The sequence below is a fragment of the Rhinoraja longicauda genome, chromosome 16 (assembly GCF_053455715.1).
Source record: "Rhinoraja longicauda isolate Sanriku21f chromosome 16, sRhiLon1.1, whole genome shotgun sequence".
Taxonomy (NCBI): domain Eukaryota; kingdom Metazoa; phylum Chordata; class Chondrichthyes; order Rajiformes; family Arhynchobatidae; genus Rhinoraja; species Rhinoraja longicauda.
In genome coordinates this window covers 39660089-39679402 of record NC_135968.1, presented here as the reverse complement: position 1 = coordinate 39679402, position 19314 = coordinate 39660089, and the positions used below count along the sequence as shown (strand labels likewise).

The following is a 19314-nucleotide window of genomic DNA, read 5'->3' as shown; positions in this document are numbered from 1 at the left end:
GGGGTACTGATTGTGAATGATCAGCCATGATCACATTGAATGGCGGTGCCGGTTCGAAGGGCCGAATGGCCTACTCCTGCACCTATTGTCTATAAATCCTCTCACAATGAAGGATTTCTTCACTGCCTGCTGTACCTGCATGCTTACTTTCAGTGACTGATGTACAAGCACACCCAGTTTTCATAGCACCTCCCCTTTTCCTAATCTGACACCATTCGGATAATAATGGGCATCTCACTCCCACTATTCTAAGTGAACAGGCTTTCTCTGTCTGCTCTGCGCAAATGAACTCCTGTTACATAAAGAATAGAATTTCATTTTGGCTAAGACAGATACAAACTGCCTAGCAGCTAGAGGCTTTAACCACATAATTATCCAATTCATTTCATTGTGTTAACCACATATCCTATGTGCATGGATCTATTACAGTCTGATTTTACCTTATTCTCCATGGTTTTAGTTCACATTAGAGTCACTATTTTCTTCCATTACATTGCAAAAAAATAAATATATATAATTATTAGTAAGCAGTGAGGCAACTTACCAGGAGAGGAGGGAATTTAAGTAATCAGGGGTAGTGGTGTCTGTGCTGAGCGGAGGGGAGGTGACAAAGGCAGCAGCTTTTGCCCAGTTCTTACTCCAGTAGTGGGATCCATCAGTCCCCAGGCTTGCTGTGACTGGCTCTCCATATACAACGGCACCTGTTAAACCACACAGAGAAATGGTAAGTACTTTGTACTCAAGTTTCCTATTTCACTTATTATAGGGTACTTTGCAGAAACACAATGAAATTAATGCGATAAGCCTCAGAATTAAGGGACATTCTTTTGGGAAGGAGTTGAGATGAAATTTATTTGGTCAGAGGGTGGTGAATCTGTGGAATTCTTTGCCGCAGAAGGCTGTGGAGGCCAAGTTAGTGGATATTTTCAAGACAGAGATAGATAGATTCTAGATTAGTACGGGTGTCAGAGGTTATGGGGAGAAGGCAGGAGAATGGGGTTAAGAGGGAGAGATAGATCAGCCATGATTGAATGACGGAGTAGACATGATGGGCTGAATGACATAATTCTATTCCTATCACTTGTGACCTTATGACTTTATAATTTGTAAACCAGCCCCTGGAGAATTACAAATACATTCCCAGTCACCAGAATTGATCCTCAAACATGTCAACTTGGTTTATCTATTCATTCTTGTAAGGAAATATTTGGATGGTCATGGTAAGGTAATAAGTGTAATTAATTAAATAATTGTTTCCAATGCAAAAGCTAGTTGGCAATGGAGCAAACATCCTTGGCAGGACATGAGCAATGTCCATGGACAATGTTTACAAACACTCAGCAAACTTGATAAACTGGCCCCCAATATTAATTTCTTGAAAAAGAAATTGCTTAAAATTATGTTACTAGAAATCTCCAGCATATATTCAGTTATTTTTTAAATACTGCAAGAGTTTTTATCCTGAATTTGCAGAACAGCAAAAGATAATCTAATATTAGATTAGAAATCATCTCTCTTTATAAAACGTATTTTGTCTTCATCACCCTGGCCTGGGATGACTCTGCAGATGGTATTTATGCTATTCTTATAAAGAAATGTAAACATTTTGGTTGAATTCAGTTAGTGAAATCTGGGACATGTTGTCATTTAGAAGGATGAGAGGGGATCTTATGGAGACGTATAAAATTATAAAAGGACTGGACAAGCTAGATGCAGGAAAAATGTTCCCAATGTTGGGGGAGTCCAGAACCAGGGGTCACAGTCTAAGAATAAAGGGGAGGCCCTTTTAAACTGAGGTGAGAAGCTTTTTCACCCAGAGAGTTGTGAATTTGTGGAATTCTCTGCCACAGAAGGCAGTGGAGGCCAATTCACTGGATGAATTTAAAAGAGAGTTAGATAGAGCTCTAGGGGCTAGTGGAATCAAGGGATATGGGGAGAAGGCAGGCACGGGTTACTGATTGTGGATGATCAGCCATGATCACAATGAATGGCGGTGCTGGCTCTAAGGGCCAAATGGCCTCCACCTGCACCTATTTTCTATATTTCTATGTTTCTATACTACCAGCCCCATTTCGTTTCCATCTTGTCAACCTCCCAGGAAGTAAACAGAGACTAATTTTGACCTTGGCCCCAACTCTTGGCCGAGACTGCCCATGAAAGCCTATTCTTCCATAGAGATCAAATATTAACTACATTTATGCCACTTTTGGCCCATTATTTTGTTAATGGGACACAGCTTTCTATAATTCAGTGTTTTATTATTTAACTTTAGTATAAAGATACAGTGTGTAAACAGGACTTCACCCACGAGTCGGTGCAGACCAATGATCACCCATTCACTAGATCTATTCTACAATTTTACAGAAGCCAATTAACCGACAAACCTTCACAGGGAGAATGTACAAACTCTACAGAGGATAGCACTCATAGTGAGGAAGGAACCCAGGTCTCTGGCGCTGTGATGCAGCAGCTCTACCAGTGCGCCACAGTGCTGCCCCAGCTATATGCATATTTAAAATCCACATTTAATTCTTGTAATATATACAATTCAATAATTCCGAATAATCCTGACTCTGAAAGTGTCAGAATATCTATAAATCTCTCCACTGGTGAGATATGACTGTAGGCTTGGAACTACAGCATAATAGTATTAGAAGGGCGGCATGGTGACGCAGCGGTAGAGTTGCTGCCTCACAGCGCCAGAGACCCGGGTACAATCCCGACTACGGGTGCTTGTTTGTACAGAGTTTGTACGTTCCCCCCATGACCTGCGTGGGTTTTCTCCGAGATATTTGTATTTATATTTTGTATGTCAATGGTCGGGTATATGTATATATATGATTGGCCTAATGTATGTATATATATCAGATGTAGTTAATATAGACATTATTGTGCAAATAGGTATATTCATATGATTGTAGGGGTGAGTGAGTATATATGTAGTTATATATGTATTTTAGGTATTAGTTATTATAGATAATACTTGATAAATATTGATTAGGGAATGGGGGTAGGACTAAATAAGTTCACACTTCTTCCTGCTCCTTTTCGCACATAAATAAAAAGACGTAGGTTAATTGGGCTAGGTGTAAATGTAAAATTGTCCCGAGTGTGTGTAGGGTAGTGTTCATGTGCGGGGGTCGCTGGTCGGTGCGGACTCGATGGGCCTGTCTCCACGCAGTACCTCTAAACAAAAAAGTAAACAAATGATCAGGATCATGATGCATACGATCCAGATAATCTGAAAGAACCAGTCTGACTGAGCAAGGAAGAAAAAGCATCTACATTCAGATGAGCTGTAACGTGTCACGGTGGTCTCTCTACCTTTCTTCCGTGCTTGTGCGATGACGTCAGCGGCACTTTTGCTCATGACCTTGGTGACGTACAAGGGGCAGTTGGCTTGGCTTGCGATCGTGATTGCACGATACACTGCTTCGGCTTCAACCTGCAAGAAACATTTTGATTATAGTTTTACTTTAGTGATGAAAAATGTATTTCACATATCCCTCCTCTTGCCCTCTGATTAAAGAAAACTCAACCTTCCCTTTTTATCCTCTGTCAATAGACAATAGACAATAGTCAATAGGTGCATTTTGGCCCTTTGAGCCAATGTCTATTGCTCCCTCCTCATGAAAGATGATGACATTTTCCAAACTGATGTAAATGTAATGACTGTGACATATATAACATATCAGTCTGAAGAAGGGTCTCGACCTGAAACGTCACCCATTCCTCCTCTCCAGAGATGCTGCCTGACCCGCTGAGTTACTCCAGCTATTTGTGATACCTTCGATTTGTACCAGCATCTGCAGTTATTTTCCTACGTGACATATATAAGTTATAACATATATAATAAGAACATTGTTGATTGCACAGCTATTACATTTGTAACATGAATGATTAGACTCCAAACCCAGCTTCATCCATACATGACAAGTCAGACTTTTGTGGTATAACGATAGCAAATCTATCTTCATCTTAACACCATGAAACTGGCAATGCTGGGCTGTGCATTCATGGATAGCTGGATAGCTTGATAAAGAAATCCTATGGCTGCTGTAATTTAGTACTCCTCCAGAATCTGTAATGGAATGTAGCCTCCTTCACTTAAATAAAACAGAATCAAGATAGACGCAAAAGTTGGAGTAACTCAACGGGTCAGACAGCATCTCTGGAGAACAGGAATAGGTGGCGTTTCGGGTCGAGACCCTTCTTCAGACTGAGAGCCAGGGGAAATGGAAATGAGAGATATAGACGGTGATATAGAAAGATATAGAACAGATGAATGAATGCAAAAACGTAACGATGATAAAGGAAACAGGCCATTGTTAGCTGCATGCGAGGTGAAAGTGAGTACAAAGAGACTCAACAAGACGACTTTGAAGCTGGTACAACTTGGGTGGTGGAGGGACAGAGAGAGAGGGGATGCCAGGGTTACTTGAGGTTAGAGAAATCAATAGTCATACCGTTGGGTTGTAAGCTGCCCAAGCGAAATATGAGGTGCTGTTCCTCCAATTTGTGCTGACAATGGAGGAGGCCCCAGACAGAAAGGTCAGTGTGGGAATGGGAATTAAAGTGTTTGGAAACTGGGATTTCAGGTTGGCCTAGGTGGACTGAGTCACCCAACGACCCACCAAAGTGTCACCCATTCCTTTTCTCCAGAGATGCTGTCTGACCCGCTAAGTTACTCCAGCTTTTTGTGTCCATCGTCGGTTTAAACCAGCATCTGCAGTTCCTTCCTACACATTTATGAAAAACTCAGGCATTTATAATCTGATCTTGTTGTAATATACATGAAGTTAAATTGTGGACTATACCATAGTTGATATTGGCAAAGTGTTTAATTGTAAAATCTGATGTTGGAAAATGTGGGTTGTAATTATTACAGGTGCATATTTCAAAGTACAATCGATTTACTTTGTACAAAGTACAAAGGTACAACGACTGTTCTACCTGAGAACACTGAAGAAGTCTGGTCTACCCCAACAGCTGCTGACGACATTCTACCGCTGCACCATAGAGAGCATCCTAACACATGGCATCCCTGTGTGGTATCTCAGCTGCACGGAGGCAGAGAGGAAAGCTCTTCAGCGGGTAGTCCATAGACTTAAATTTAGAGATACAGCGCGGAAACAGGCCCTTCGGCCCACCGGGTCCGTGCCGCCCAGCGATCTCCGCACATTAACACTACCCTACACCCACTAGGGACAATTTTTACATTTGCCCAGCCAATTAACCTACAAACCTGTACGTCTTTGGAGTGTGGGAGGAAACCGAAGATCTCGGAGGAAACCCACGCAGGTCATGGGGAGAACGTACAAACTCCATACAGTAGAGCACCCGTAGTCAGGATCGAACCTGAGTCTCCGGCGCTGCATTCGCTGTAAGGCAGCAACTCTACCGCTGCGCCACTGTGCCGCCCTAGAGAGCACCACCGCTGCACAGAGCTGCATAGAGCTCAGAGGACCATCGGAACACAGCTACCAGCCTTGGAGGGCATCTACAACACACGATGCCTCAGAAAAGCCACTAGCATTTACAAAGACTCTTCACACCCCTGCAATAGTTTGTTCGAACTTCTACCATCGGGCAGACGATACAAGGCCTTCTACGCCCGCACCTCCAGACTCAGGAACAGCTTCATGAGCCGGTCCTGCTGAGCCGGATGGTCACATCGCACAGTGAACTGGCACAGATCTACTTGCACTTTATTCTGTTTTAAAACTGTTACAATTTGTTTCATTGGGTTGTTTAAATTAATACTGACCAGCTAATTAATTTATTGCATCGTATGGGAGGCGCATTCCCAATCTCGTTGTACTCCTGTACAATGACAATAAAGATGTATTGTATTGTATTTAACTTTGTTTCAGCAATGCTTCTGTTTCTACATTGTAAGAAATGTTCGCCATCTGGTGGCAACTTATGGTAATTGTGAGCATTCGGCATTTTCCACGTCAGGAAGTGTTGCTAAGGCAGAGGGCGGCCATTTCCATGCAGTAAACAGCTCTGAAGTAAACATTCAACATGACTCACCCAGAACCCACGGAGTATTAAATTATACATTATTCAAAGTAAAAACAGTCACTGGAGACAGCATATTGTAATCGTAAGATCATAAGTGATAGGAGCAGAATTAGGCCATTCGGCCCATCAAGTCTACTCCACCATTCAATCATGGCTGATCTATCTTTCCTTCCTAACCCCATTCTCCTGCTGTCTCCCCATAACCTCTGACAACCGCACTAATCAAGAATCTATCTATCTCTGCCTTAAAAATATCCACTGACTTGGCCTCCACAGCCTTCTGTGACAAAGAATTCCACAGATTCACCACCCTCTGACCAAAGAAATTTCTCCTCATCTCCTTCCTAAAAGAACGGCCTTTAATTCTGAGGCTCTGACCTGTAGTCCTAGACTCTGCCACTAGTGGACATCCACTCTATCCAAGCCTTTCACTATTCTGATGTGCTGTCAGAATGGCTCAATGCCGCTTATTTGTCACATGTGTAACTGGACAGTGAAATTGTTTTCGCATATTTACACTTGGAGGCGCCAGCATGCCTTGCTGCCACTTCCACAGCTCAAAGTACGACCCGCCCGCCCGCCCGCCCGCTCGATCTACTGGTGCAGTTCCCGATCCAGGTAAGCCCCAGGGCCTCCTCCTCTGTCGCTTTCGACCAGATCAGCCCGACAACCAGCATTCCTCTCCTGGCCTGGCTATCTCTGTATCCCGGGGACACCTCCTGAGGCCAACCTCGAAGACGCTGGAGGCATTACCCTGGTTCACCCTCCTACTGGTTCTTGCTCCTCGCATCTGCCGTCACCAGTGGCTCCCTCCTGGTTCTGCGGTCCGCTGAGCCTTCAGGTTCTCAGGGCGGGTTCAACTGTTCCACCGCCGCGGCACCTCGGGAAGGCCACCGTCCTGTGATCATGTTACATCAACTTTGTGTGGTTTTCCTTTGGAACACTGATTTGCTGTCGAGAGCAGTGCAGATTGCTGTGGGAGGTGATTGTATGGTGAGACTTGAAAGACTTGGATTTTGGAGTGTTGATGATAATGTGGCCGGAGAATAGAGATACAACACTATGGAGCCCAGCTTACTGCGAACAGATAGCGGAATGGAACAGCTAAGCAGATGCCTTCCATTAACCCAAAAGTAAAATACTCTGTACAATGCAAATCTGAAAAATATCAGAAAATATAATATATATTGAACAGCTTAGATAGCATCTGTGGAGCAAGAAACTGCGTAAATTTTGCAGGAATAAGGCGGAGTTTTAGCTTGCAGAGAAAGTAGGGAAGTGGCAGAGAGAAAAAAAGGGAAGATTCCTCACAAAGCAGATTCCAGGTTAATGAGATGGAGTTGGGTTAAAGAACTCAATGCAATGGCAAAGTCTGGGTGAGGTATGAGCAGGAGGAGAAAAATTAAATCAAGAGGAGAAATAAAAGCGAACGATTGGGAATATGAAAGGCAAGAGTGAAGCAGTTGACTAAATTAACTGAAATGATTGAATATGGCGTGGTGTCCTGCAGGCTTTAGTATACGAAGTGGAAAGTGAGGTGGTGGTCATTGACCTTCACTGGATAAATGGAGGAGGCCAAATAAAGGCGTCGGAGTGAATGGGATGCAGAATGAAAGTGATTGTACTGGAATCTCTGGGTTATCTTTGCAGACTGAAGAAAGACATTCTGAAGAGCGATCATGTAACCCAAGTTTGTTCATTCAAGGAGACCACATTATAAGGAACCCGAAGCAACTCTTGCTTTCTTCAATCCTTTTTTCCTCATTGTCCAGGGACTCAAACACTCCTACCAGATGAAGTTGTGACTCATTTGTAAGCAGATTTGCTGTATCGGGTGTTCACAATGCAGATTTTTCTACACTGCGCTGGTAACGGCTATTAAAAAGAAGGCGAATGCAAAGATGGTGCTGTATTTGGTTTATCACCAAGGAAGAGACATGTGCCAAATAATTAAGTCTGACAGTGAGACAGTGGAAGAGGTTTTTAAAACCTTCCTGGGAATTATTAAAACCTGCCATGCAAAGAGGTAGCAGGAAGATTTAGCGGATTAATTGATCCGAGGTAGGAATTCAAGATGAAGGTTTTTATGAGCAAAGGTTGAGGGAAGTCGTGTTAGATTTGGTGACATTTGGTCACCGAGCTGCCGAAATTCAGAGCTGATGAGTTGAGAACAGACAACACGATTCAGTCCGTGCCTGTCAACCCAGCGCGCGGAACAATAATGGAGTAAAATATGCAAGTATTGTGGTAAACAGTATGAATGGCAGGAGAAATGCCAAGTTGACAAGAGGAATGCCGCAAATATGAAAGGGCTTTTCATCCCAGAGTGGAGTGAGGAAGACTAGTAGCAGGCAGAGGAGTACTAGTGATGGAACAAGGCCAGTACACAAGCTCACATAAGCCTACAGTTCATCTGAGAGACGGTAAGTGAAGATGAAAACCATCTTGTTGCTGCAAAACAGAGAGGAATTATAGCAAGTTAACAGATTGGAGGAGGCCAAATACCAAACACAGATCTTTGCTACTATGGAAACAGAAGGAAGAGAGACACAATTCGGCGAGCCAACAGTGCTACGTGTAAATATAACATTTGCAAGCAAGCTTGCAGTGACAAGCGCGAATGATGTATTATAAGAAACACTGCAATGCTACAGAATTTAATAAAATGTTGACGTTACAATCTTTATCCAATGTTCCACGAAATGTCTAAAATATTTCTAACAACACCATGCTTTATTCCTTCCAGATTTACTGCTTTTGAGAGCTCAATGTGTTAAGTATTATGCCAATTTGATGATGTCATTAGGGATAGGACTGGCAAAACATCCACACCGTACAAGATCTGCATTATCTGACAGTGAAGCTCTCTGTGCTCAGTGACATTCATTGGGGACGGCAAATATACCATTAATCCAACAGATGTGGGGCGAGGCAGAAAATCTCCATGGCAACCACAATTCCTGGCTATCATTGATCGGACTTTACTGGCTTTAATTTGCACTAAACGTTATTCCCTTATCATGTATCTGCACACTGTGGATGTCTTGATTGGACTCTTGCATTGTCTTTCCGCTGACTGGATAGCACGCAACAAAAGCTTTTCACTGTACCTCGGTACACGGGACAATAAACTAAACTGAACTGAACAGTGACGCCATACCCTGACGACACAAAGGAGCATCATGGCAGCTGGAGCTGAGGAGTCGAGGTGAGGATGGGAGGACCATTATATTATTTCATTAATCCATAATAATCCCAATATGCTGGGCCTGGGTCCTTGGGGCAGATGTCTTGTTGACACCTGGTGCAATTTCAAAGAGCTGTTTAAACAGCTGTCATGGGCATAATAGTATATACTATAGACACACTTTGAAAGGGAGATCAATAGCACACCTACACAAAGCCCCTGACGATTTTGTGATCTCAAGTCTCGGAGGCTGATCTTAGAGCATCCTTAACGAGGCTGAGTGTCCATACCTGGCGCTGTATCTGGCCAATGCTAACGACACGTGTGGACCATCTGGCTGGTGTATTCAAGCTCTAGCGTCTGAGGTCCTCACCTACTTCAAGTGCATCTGTCATACCAGTGCACAAGACAAGCTTGGTGACCTGTCTCAATGACTGCTGTCCAGTTGTCCTTGCAGCCACTGTAATGAAGTGTTTTGAGGGGTTGGTTATAGAGCAAATCAACTCCTGCTTTAGAAATGACCTGGGTGGAAAACCTGCCTCTCGCCATAACAGTTCAACAACAGATGCTCTCTCACTGGCTCTCCACATTGCTCTGGACCTTCTGGATAACAGGAACGCAAACAACATGCTGTTGTTCATCGACTATAGCTCAGCATCAACTCAATCAACCCCTCCAGGCTCATTGTGAATTTTCTCTATGTACTTCCCCTGCCAACACAGCAGGTAACGTGCTCCCAATCGATAAGTAATATTCCTCAATCTGTCTTAGGGCCACTGAACCATTGACTACACATGTTGTCCTGTCCAACAGTACATGGTCACCACTCTACCACGCCATCTCAAAGCACACTTTAGAAGAGGTGACTTTAAAATACATTTGTGAGCCGTCAAATGTGAACAAAGGAAAAATCAGAAATTCAGGTTCAACTAGTTTTCTGTTATAATTTACATACTGTCGGTATTAGTCAAAGGTTAAACACAAAGAACTGCAGATGCTGGTTTACCGAAAAAGGCAAAAAGTGCTGGAGTAACTCAGCAGGTCAGGCAGCCTCGTGAAATTTCAAATCTGCCGACATAAAGTGTCATCTATCCAGTTTCTTCGGAGATGCTGCCTGAGTTAGTTCAGCACTTTGTGTCCTTTTGTGGGATAACTGAACTAGTGTGAACGGGTAAATGATGGCGGGTGTGGACTCAATGGGCCGAAGGGCCTAGTTTCAATGCCGTATCACTGATCTAAACTAAATTGATGTTCTCCAGAGATGCTGCCTGACCTGCCGCGTTACTCCAGCACTTTGTGTCTTTTTTAGTCAAATGTTAGTTGGGCAACATATTCTCCTGATGCACGCCCTTTCAAATGAAGCGAAATTGTTTTACCTCTTCAGGTCGACTAAGGACATGTCCCTCTGGTCCAGTAATTCCGAGTTCCAACATTCGCTTTTGCTCCTATGGACAGATTGGCTCATTAATATTATAAGCAGCAGTGGTTTTGGCACTGTTTATAACCAATTCCAATCACGTCATACTTTAGATTATCAGCAGTAACTCTTCACCTCCCCATTATCCTTGAACAGATTTTTGGACAGTGACTCAGGCAAATCGGCAGCAAGAAGTTGCATTCCTGATCATATCTTCAAGGTAGGTATTTCCTTTTTCCGATGGGATCACTTACTGTGCTGACGCATCTTTGTTTGTGGTCATAAGGTCATAAGAAATAGGAGTAGAATTAGGCCATTCGGCCCATCAGGTCTACTCCGCCATTCCATCATGGCTGATCGACCCCTCCCTCCGAACTCCATTCTCCTGCCTTCTCCACATAACCTCTGACATCCATACTAATCAAGAATCTATCTATCCCTGCCTTAAAAATATCCTCTGACTTGGCCTCTACCGCATTCTGCGGCAAAGAATTCCACAGATTCACCACCCTCTGATTAAAAAATTTCTCCTCATCTCCTTCTTAAAAGAGCATCCTTTAATTGAGGCTATGGCCCCTAGTTCTAGACTCTCCCTCTAATGGAAACATGGTGACATAGTGCGGTGATATAAAGCCATTTTGATCTTTTCTAGTATATATTGTGGCATACTAAAACCAAACCATGAGAGAATGTAGTTTTACTGTTGTCTACTATTGTATGTTTGGGGCTGGGAAGTTCGGGAGGGGGATGGTGTAAAAAGAAATTAGGCCATAGTTAAATTACGGTGTATTTTGAAATAGCATTTACATCCTTGAGTTATTGAAACTGCATGCGTGACTTTCACCAGCTTTAAAGCTTTGATAAAGCTTTAGACACATTATCAAAGACAAACGTTACCTCTTGGATGATGTCTCCATTCTCAGCATGCACCTGTGCAATAGCACCCAGTTCTCGGATGATGCTGAAGATTTCGTATATCTGCCAGAGCAAAAGGGCACATTATTACCATCTGTGCTTCAGAAAGTATAGTTAGACAAGTAGAAGCGAACGTTATCCATTGTCCATGATTATTACCTGTGCATCACTGCACTGATATTTGTCCTTGTATGCCATGAACACAAGAAAGGAGTTCACACCTGGTCGAACAAAGCAGAAAAAATATTAAAATATTGTGCTAAGTGCAGCAAGCTCAAACTTCGCTTCTGCAAACAGTTCATACCGAAAACGTACATTAAAAAACTTAACAACGGTGCTTCAGTTAATTCAGTTTAATTTCATCTAAAAATTGTGTGCAAAGACTTGCAATTCACCAAAGAGTATCAACAAAACCTTTAAAGAAACATTTCTCCCAAAGGAATGACATGTCCCCAAAGTGCCACAAACAGCCTTGTACCAATGATCCGCTAAATATTGATGCCTTAGAATCCTGGAACAGTTCATGAATGATTAAAAGTCCCACCACGTGTTATTTTTCTTTTTTCTCATTGGAAAGCTATGTGTGTGGTCCTCCCCTAGAGCTGGGGAGGACAGCAGCTTGCTGTGTCACCTGGCCCACCCTGCTACCAGCATCACCATTACGTCACTACATTCTTCTGCTACAGTTCTGCAAACGTTGCACACCTCTAACGAATGTACCGTCTGAGGAAGGGTCTCGACCCGAAACATCACCCATTCCTTCTCTCCAGGGATGCTGCCTGTCCCGCTGAGTTGCTCCAGCATTTTGTGTCTATGTGCCATATGTCAAGATGGCCCTGATCATGCTTAGATATTCTCAGAATTCTGCCTCCAGTAACTTAATGACATATTTTCAATGGAGCAGGTCAATGGGCATATATTTCTTTTTTTGCCACGTGAGCTATTAAATTCAAACAAATATCAAAGCATGGGTGGGGGGGTAAAATAGCCCCAAATGGGTGGCGATGGATGGAAAATCGAGCTGGTCCGAGATGAGATGAGAAAACATTTCTTCACACAGAGAGTGGAGAGTCTGTGGAATTCTCTGCCACAGAATGTAGTTGAGGCCCGTTCATTGGCTATATTTAAGAGGGAGTTAGATGTGGCCCTTGTGGCTAAAGGGATCAGGGGGTATGGAGAGAAGGCAGGTACAGGTTACTGAGCTGGATGATCAGCCATGATCATATTGAATGGCGGTGCGTACAGGCTCGAAGGGCCGAATGGCCTACTCCTGCACCTATGTTTCTATGTTTCTATGGTCCTTTTCTGAACTAACTGGAGCACAAGGTAGCCACGTGGTATATTTCTTCCTTTCATGTGTTTATCACCAAAGGGATTAGAGTCTAGATTAGCTATCATGGGATACACAGTTGTTACCACAACAATTAAAAAAATAATTGTGTTGCATTTATTTCCCACAATAAACAGTGGCTGTTTGGGAATAGTAAGTGCTCCACAGACTTATCAGATTGTGAACTTCACCTTGGAGATGTGTCTTGTAAGAAGTCAAACGTCGAGAACACCAGCTGGACAACAGATTGATCGATCTTCATCCTAGAAGCCACTTAAAATGTTACAATTTACCTTTGTCCTTGACCAAAGTTTCCATTTCTTCGCGCAGGCCTTCGTGCCAACGTGTAATATCGACATGTAAGGAGTAGTCACAACAAGACTTGCTGTCACCCCATTCTCGCCATTGTTCATAGGCAGAGATAAGGCTGGATCCAGGTTCAGGTTCAGAAAGGACATGGTCCACTATGATGCACAACAAAGACAAATGATGTATGCAGTTAACTTAGACTTGTCCATTCACTCTGGCTTTCAAAAAAACCTTTCACATTTGCAATTTATCCTTTTGTTCCTCTTCCTTTCAATGCCGAACATTCCAATGTAAGAGCTATTTTTGTCATGGAAATTGGGATTATCTGTTCCAAGAGGAAATCCATACTGTGGTTGACTTTTTGCCACCCAGTCCATGTGTTGTGTAAAGAGGCAGTTAAAATTTGGATAAGTCTTCTCTGTGCATTTATCACTAGCATGCAAGTGCACACTGTGACCAGGTCTCCTGTAAAATGATCCTAATGTGCATGTTGAAAAGGGGCTGTTTGGAAATCATACGTGGGTTTGTGCTCCACAGACTATCAGATTGAAAAGGCAAAGCTCTTAAAAAAAGGCAAGTGCTTAACTTAGTGTAATGATCCCAGCTGCTGGAGTGACAATGCTAATTTGACATTATATCAACCTTGCCCACTGTGATTATTAATGCCGTGATAACATTGCTTTTTTGTCTGGAATTAGGAAAACATGTGTGAGCAAGAGAATTCACATAAATATATATATATATGTGTGTGTGTGTGTGTGTGTGTGTGTGTGCATGTGTGCGTGTGTGTATATGTGTGTATGTATATATATATATAGATGGCTTCCCGACGGGCTGCGGATGTGGACAGGGAACGTGGGCAGAGGCCATTATCAAGGCACCGCGGTCTTGATGCCTCCCGGATCGCCATCTAGAAGCTCGGGTCGGGCCCCAGCCAGAGGCTCGTGGGTAGAAGCCCGGGTCAGGCAAAGCGACCGGCGGAGCCCATGGCTGGGGCCCGGGTCGGCACCATGAAGGCGTGAAGTGGGGCGTCGGCTGCTGGTGAGGTCTTGGCGGCGGCAGCGGTGAAGCCTAGCGACGATGGGGCCTTGGCGGTGGTGCAGCCTCCCGGCGGTGGCGATGCCTCACGGGTCGACCCCCGGTCAACGGTCGATGAGAGCGTGGAGGACCACCGTGAGGGAGGAGAACAATGGAGGACCCGGCGTGGGGGGACCACAGTAAGGGAGGAGAACAATGGAGGACCCGGTGTGGGGGGGGCGCAGTGAGGGAGGAGGGGGGAGAACAATGGGGGGGGAGACAAAGGACAATGGGGACCTAGTGTGGGGTGACCGCAGTGAGGGAGGAGGGGGGAGAACAATGGAGGACCCGGCGTGGGGGGGGGCGCAGTGAGGGAGGAGGGGGGAGAACAATGGGGGGGGGAGACAAAGGACAATGGGGACCTAGTGTGGGGGGACCGCAGTGAGGGAGGAGGGGGGAGAACAATGGGGGGGGGGGGAGACAAAGGACAATGGGGACCTAGTGTGGGGGGACCGCAGTGAGGGAGGAGGGGGGAGAACAATGGGGGGGGGATACACGGGACAATGGGGACCTGGCGTGGGGGAACTGTTGGGGGGGGGGGGGGGAACAAAAGGAGGAGCTGGCGTGCTTTGTAACTTTGTCAACGCAGTAGGTGGCTGCTATTTGTATATATTGTGTATGCAAGCAGAGAGTCTCACTGTGCCTGGTCACATGTGACAATAAAGTATTCCTATTCCTATATGTACAGAAACATTTGTCTTTACTGGGTATTTCTATTATTTCTCATATCACTTGATCCCATCAGTGAATTGAATAATATGACCCTTACATTGAATTATTTAAAGTGCCGTAAGTTTCCATAAATTCGTTCATTTTAACGTATCTCTGGATCGGAAGTAAGGGAAACAGAACACGCATTCCTTACTTATCATTGTGGTTCCTCCTGCCAGTGCCGCCTTGGTTCCTTGATAGAAGTCATCGGCACTGTTCATGCCCATGCATGGCATCTGCAGATGAGTGTGGACATCGATCCCACCAGGTATGACCATCTGCCCATTGGCTTCAATTATCTTTACACCTCCAGGAACAATGAGGTTATCACCAAGTTGTCTGAGAAGACATCACAGGATATGTTAGACTGGTGTGAGGTAATGTTGGAAGTAGCAATATATACACAAAGCATGCATTGTCCCTAGGTTACATAACAAGCTTGCTTTTCAACAACTGTTTCTTTCAATTAAATATCTAAATTTCCGTTCCTTTATTTAAAGATAATTTTTAGTCATCTATACTTCTTCCACCTTTTTGGTCTCTTCGATATCCTTTTGCTTCCTAAACTTTAGCATGTTTTCAGGTCGGCCGACTTGGGGCTACTCACTATCCCACGGTCTAGGCTTAAGCTCAGGGGTGACCGCGCTTTTGCGGTTGCAGCTCCTAGACTGTGGAACAGCATCCCTCTCCCCATCAGAACTGCCCCCTCCATCGACTCCTTTAAGTCCAGGCTCAAAACCTATTTCTCCTCCCTAGCGTCTGAGGCTCATTGAGGAGGCGCTGTGAACTGTTTGCGTGCTACTGTATGTTTCATTTTTTTCCTTAGTACCTAATCAGATGTACAGCACTTTGGTCAACGTGGGTTGTTTTTAAATGTGCTATACAAATAAAAATTGACTTGACTTGACTTGACTTCTTTGTAAAGTTTTAGTGTTGAAAATATTGGCAGTTTATATTATGTTTTGCATGAACTCATGAAAGACTTCTTACAATGATTATTTCTGTCCATATTGACCGTGTCACTTGCACAGTGGAAGTAGACTGTGGCTGTATAAATGAGGGAACTAAGAATAGAAACCAGTTGAGTGATTTCCTAGTAATAATGTAAATCCTTCCATCATTACATTATGCGACATTATGTCAGAGTCAGAAGCCAGTTGGCATTTGTTCATGGTTGATGTAAAAATGGCTTCAATTACAGTAGGTTACAATCATGGAGTCAGTCGTGCAACATGGAAACAGTACCTTCAGTCTACAGTGTCCATGCCAGCCATCATGTCAATCTACACTAATCCAGCCTGTCCACGTTCAGTCCATGTCCTGCTATGCCTTAATTATGCAAGTACTTGCCTCCTAAATGTCATGACTATTCCTGTCTCCAACACCTCCTCCAACAGCTCATGCTAAATAACAACTAACATTAGTGTAAAAAATGACCCCTCAGATAGAACATTAAGGAGTAGGGAAATCACAGATGCTGCAAGAATAAAAGGGGTTTAATAGTGGGGAATTTAAGCCTTCCAATTATTGTGTAGGACTACCATGCAATGCTAAGTGCATGGATGGGGTGGAATTTGTTAAGTGTATTCAGACAAATGTTCCCAATTATTGCCTTACTAAAGAAGGGACAAAGTTCAACCTCTTGGGAAATAAGAGGCCGGCTGATTAAAGTGTTAATAGGGGAGCACTTTGGAATCAGTGACCATAATTCCATTAATTTTCAAATAATTGTGGAATGGATAAGACTGGTTCAAATGTTGAGGTCCCAAAACTGGGCAAGGTCAATTCTGACGGTATTTGCCAAAAACTTTCAGAGGTTGACTGGGAGAGGTTTGCAGATAATGTTGAAAGACTGGAGCGACTAGGCTTGTATACACTGGAATTTAGAAGGATGCGAGGGGATCTTATCGAAACGTATAAGATTATTAAGGGGTTGGACACGTTAGAGGCAGGAAACATGTTCCCAATGTTGGGGGAGTCCAGAACCAGGGGCCACAGTTTAAGAATAAGGGGTAGGCCATTTAGAACGGAGATGAGGAAAAACATTTTCAGTCAGATAGTTGTGAATCTGTGGAATTCTCTGCCTCAGAAGGCAGTGGAGGCCAATTTTCTGAATGCATTCAAGAGAGAGCTAGATAGAGCTCTTAAGGATAGCGGAATCAGGGGGTATGGGGAGAGGGCAGGAACGGGGTACTGATTGAGAATGATCAGCCATGATCCCATTGAATGGCGGTGCTGGCTCGAAGGTCCGAATGGCCTACTCCTGCACCTATTGTCTATTGATAAAGGTACTTCTGATAAGTGGGAGGTTTTAAAACATTTTTGAAGAGACGAGAAAAAGGTTGATGAGAATAGTGCAGTAGACATTGCCTATATGGACTTGAACAAGGCCTTTGGCAAGGTACTACATGGTAGGTGGGCCCGGAAATTTAGATGATATAAGATCCAGTGCTTACTAGCCAACTGGCTACAAAATTGGATTGAAGGTAGAAGATAGAGGGTGACGGTAGAGGTAATAAAAAGAAACTGCAGATGGTGGTTTATACCATAGATAGAAATAAAATGCTGGAGTAACTCAGCTGGCTGGGCAGCATCTCTGGAGAAAATGGAGAAATTACGTTTTGGATTGAGAAACATCAGAGTTTGAAGAAGGGACCCAACTCAAAACGCCACTTATCCATTTCCTTCAGAGATGTTGCCCGACCCGCTGAGTTATTCCAGTATTTTATAGACAATAGACAATAGGTGCAGGAGTAGGCCATTCAGCCCTTCGAGCCAGCACCGCCATTCAATGCGATCATGGCTGATCACTCTCAATCAGTACCCCGTTCCTGCCTTCTCCCCATACCCCCTCACTCCGCTATCCTCAAGAGCTCTATCCAGCTCTCTCTTGAAAGCATCCAACGAACTGGCCTCCACTGCCTTCTGAGGCAGAGAATTCCACACCTCCACTGAAAAAGTTCTTCCTCATCTCCGTTCTAAATGGCCTACCCCTTATTCTTAAACTGTGGCCCCTTGTTCTGGACTCCCCCAACATTGGGAACATGTTTCCTGCCTCTAATGTGTCCAATCCCCTAATTATCTTATATGTTTCAATAAGATCCCCCCTCATCCTTCTAAATTCCAGTGTATACAAGCCCAATCGCTCCAGCCTTTCAACATACGACAGTCCCGCCATTCCGGGAATTAACCTAGTGAACCTAGGTTATCTGTTTTACGTCTATCTGTGATGGTACAGGGTTGTTTTTCAGACTGGTGGCCTGTAATGAGTGTTGTGCCGCAGAGATCAGTTCTGGGTCCATGGTTGTTTGTTATTTATATTGACACAGGATATGAATGTAGATGATCTGTTTACTAAGTTTGCATGCGAGCCCAGACTTGGTGATATAGTGGATAGTGAAGAAGGTTACTCCAAGACTACAATGGGACTGTGATCAACTGGGGCAAAAGCATGCAAGGTTTAATTCAGATCAATGCAAGGTGCTTAAATGTGGCAATCTTCACTTTGGTTAACATAGCGGAGGAAATTTCAATACAACATCCTTACAGGCTAGATTTTCAAGATGACTTCACTTCATATTATTGTTACTTTAATTCCAGTATCAATAAATATAAAGTGGTTGAGTAAAGTGGGGCATCACAACAACTGTTTAAAAATAAGAAAACCTTAAACTACATTTTGCTCATTATTGGAAGTCAATTACAGTACAAGGTAGAAATATTAATAATGACGGAGTACAAAAACATTGCAGCAGTCACGAGGAAAAACATCTAACAATATAAAATTCAAAGACTATGCGCAGCTGTTGTTCAGGAAAAGCATTGCAGATCAAGGTCATTACGTACCCTTCCTGAATGATGAAATGCTTTCATGGAAACATTGAATCTGTTCCAATGCAAAAAAGCTAGCACTCCTAGCTGCGAGCCTGTTAATTCAAGCTCTGAGAGATGCATGCCAAATAGTTGGAGAACAACTATGAGCAAGCTAAGGTCGGGAATATCATAGATACAAGTACCTGCGATAAATCTCTGATAACTGGTGAACTCGGGTTCTGGTGGTGCTGGACTAGCGGGTTTTGCATAATTTCATATGTTACTTCTTTTAATAACCAAATACACTTTAATCTCACTTTCCTTACATTATACACAGTCGGGTAATAAATTATCCAGTGAATCTGCTGAGTTGAAAAGAAGTGATCAGCCATGATCACATTGAATGGCGGTGCTGGCTCGAAGGGCCGAATGGCCTACTCCTGCACCTATTGTCTATTGTCTATTGAAATGGAACCCTTATGAGCCTTAAGAGCCTTTTCAGCTTGCATGTCAAAATAGACCAAAACT

The 19314-nt window shown here is 43.6% G+C and overlaps 1 protein-coding gene across 1 annotated transcript in view; it reads right to left on the bottom strand.

Annotated features, from left to right (window-relative positions):
- The window catches only part of dpysl4 (dihydropyrimidinase like 4), a 56284-nt gene that overhangs the window by 21775 nt on the left and 15195 nt on the right, over positions 1-19314 (bottom strand). The window contains exons 3-9 of the mRNA XM_078413677.1: positions 15128-15312; positions 13170-13340; positions 11706-11767; positions 11529-11609; positions 10591-10659; positions 3325-3445; positions 545-701 (exon numbers count right to left, since the gene is read on the bottom strand). Of these exons, the coding sequence (XP_078269803.1) occupies positions 545-701; positions 3325-3445; positions 10591-10659; positions 11529-11609; positions 11706-11767; positions 13170-13340; positions 15128-15312 (846 nt within the window). The remainder of the gene's footprint in view (positions 1-544; positions 702-3324; positions 3446-10590; positions 10660-11528; positions 11610-11705; positions 11768-13169; positions 13341-15127; positions 15313-19314) is intronic.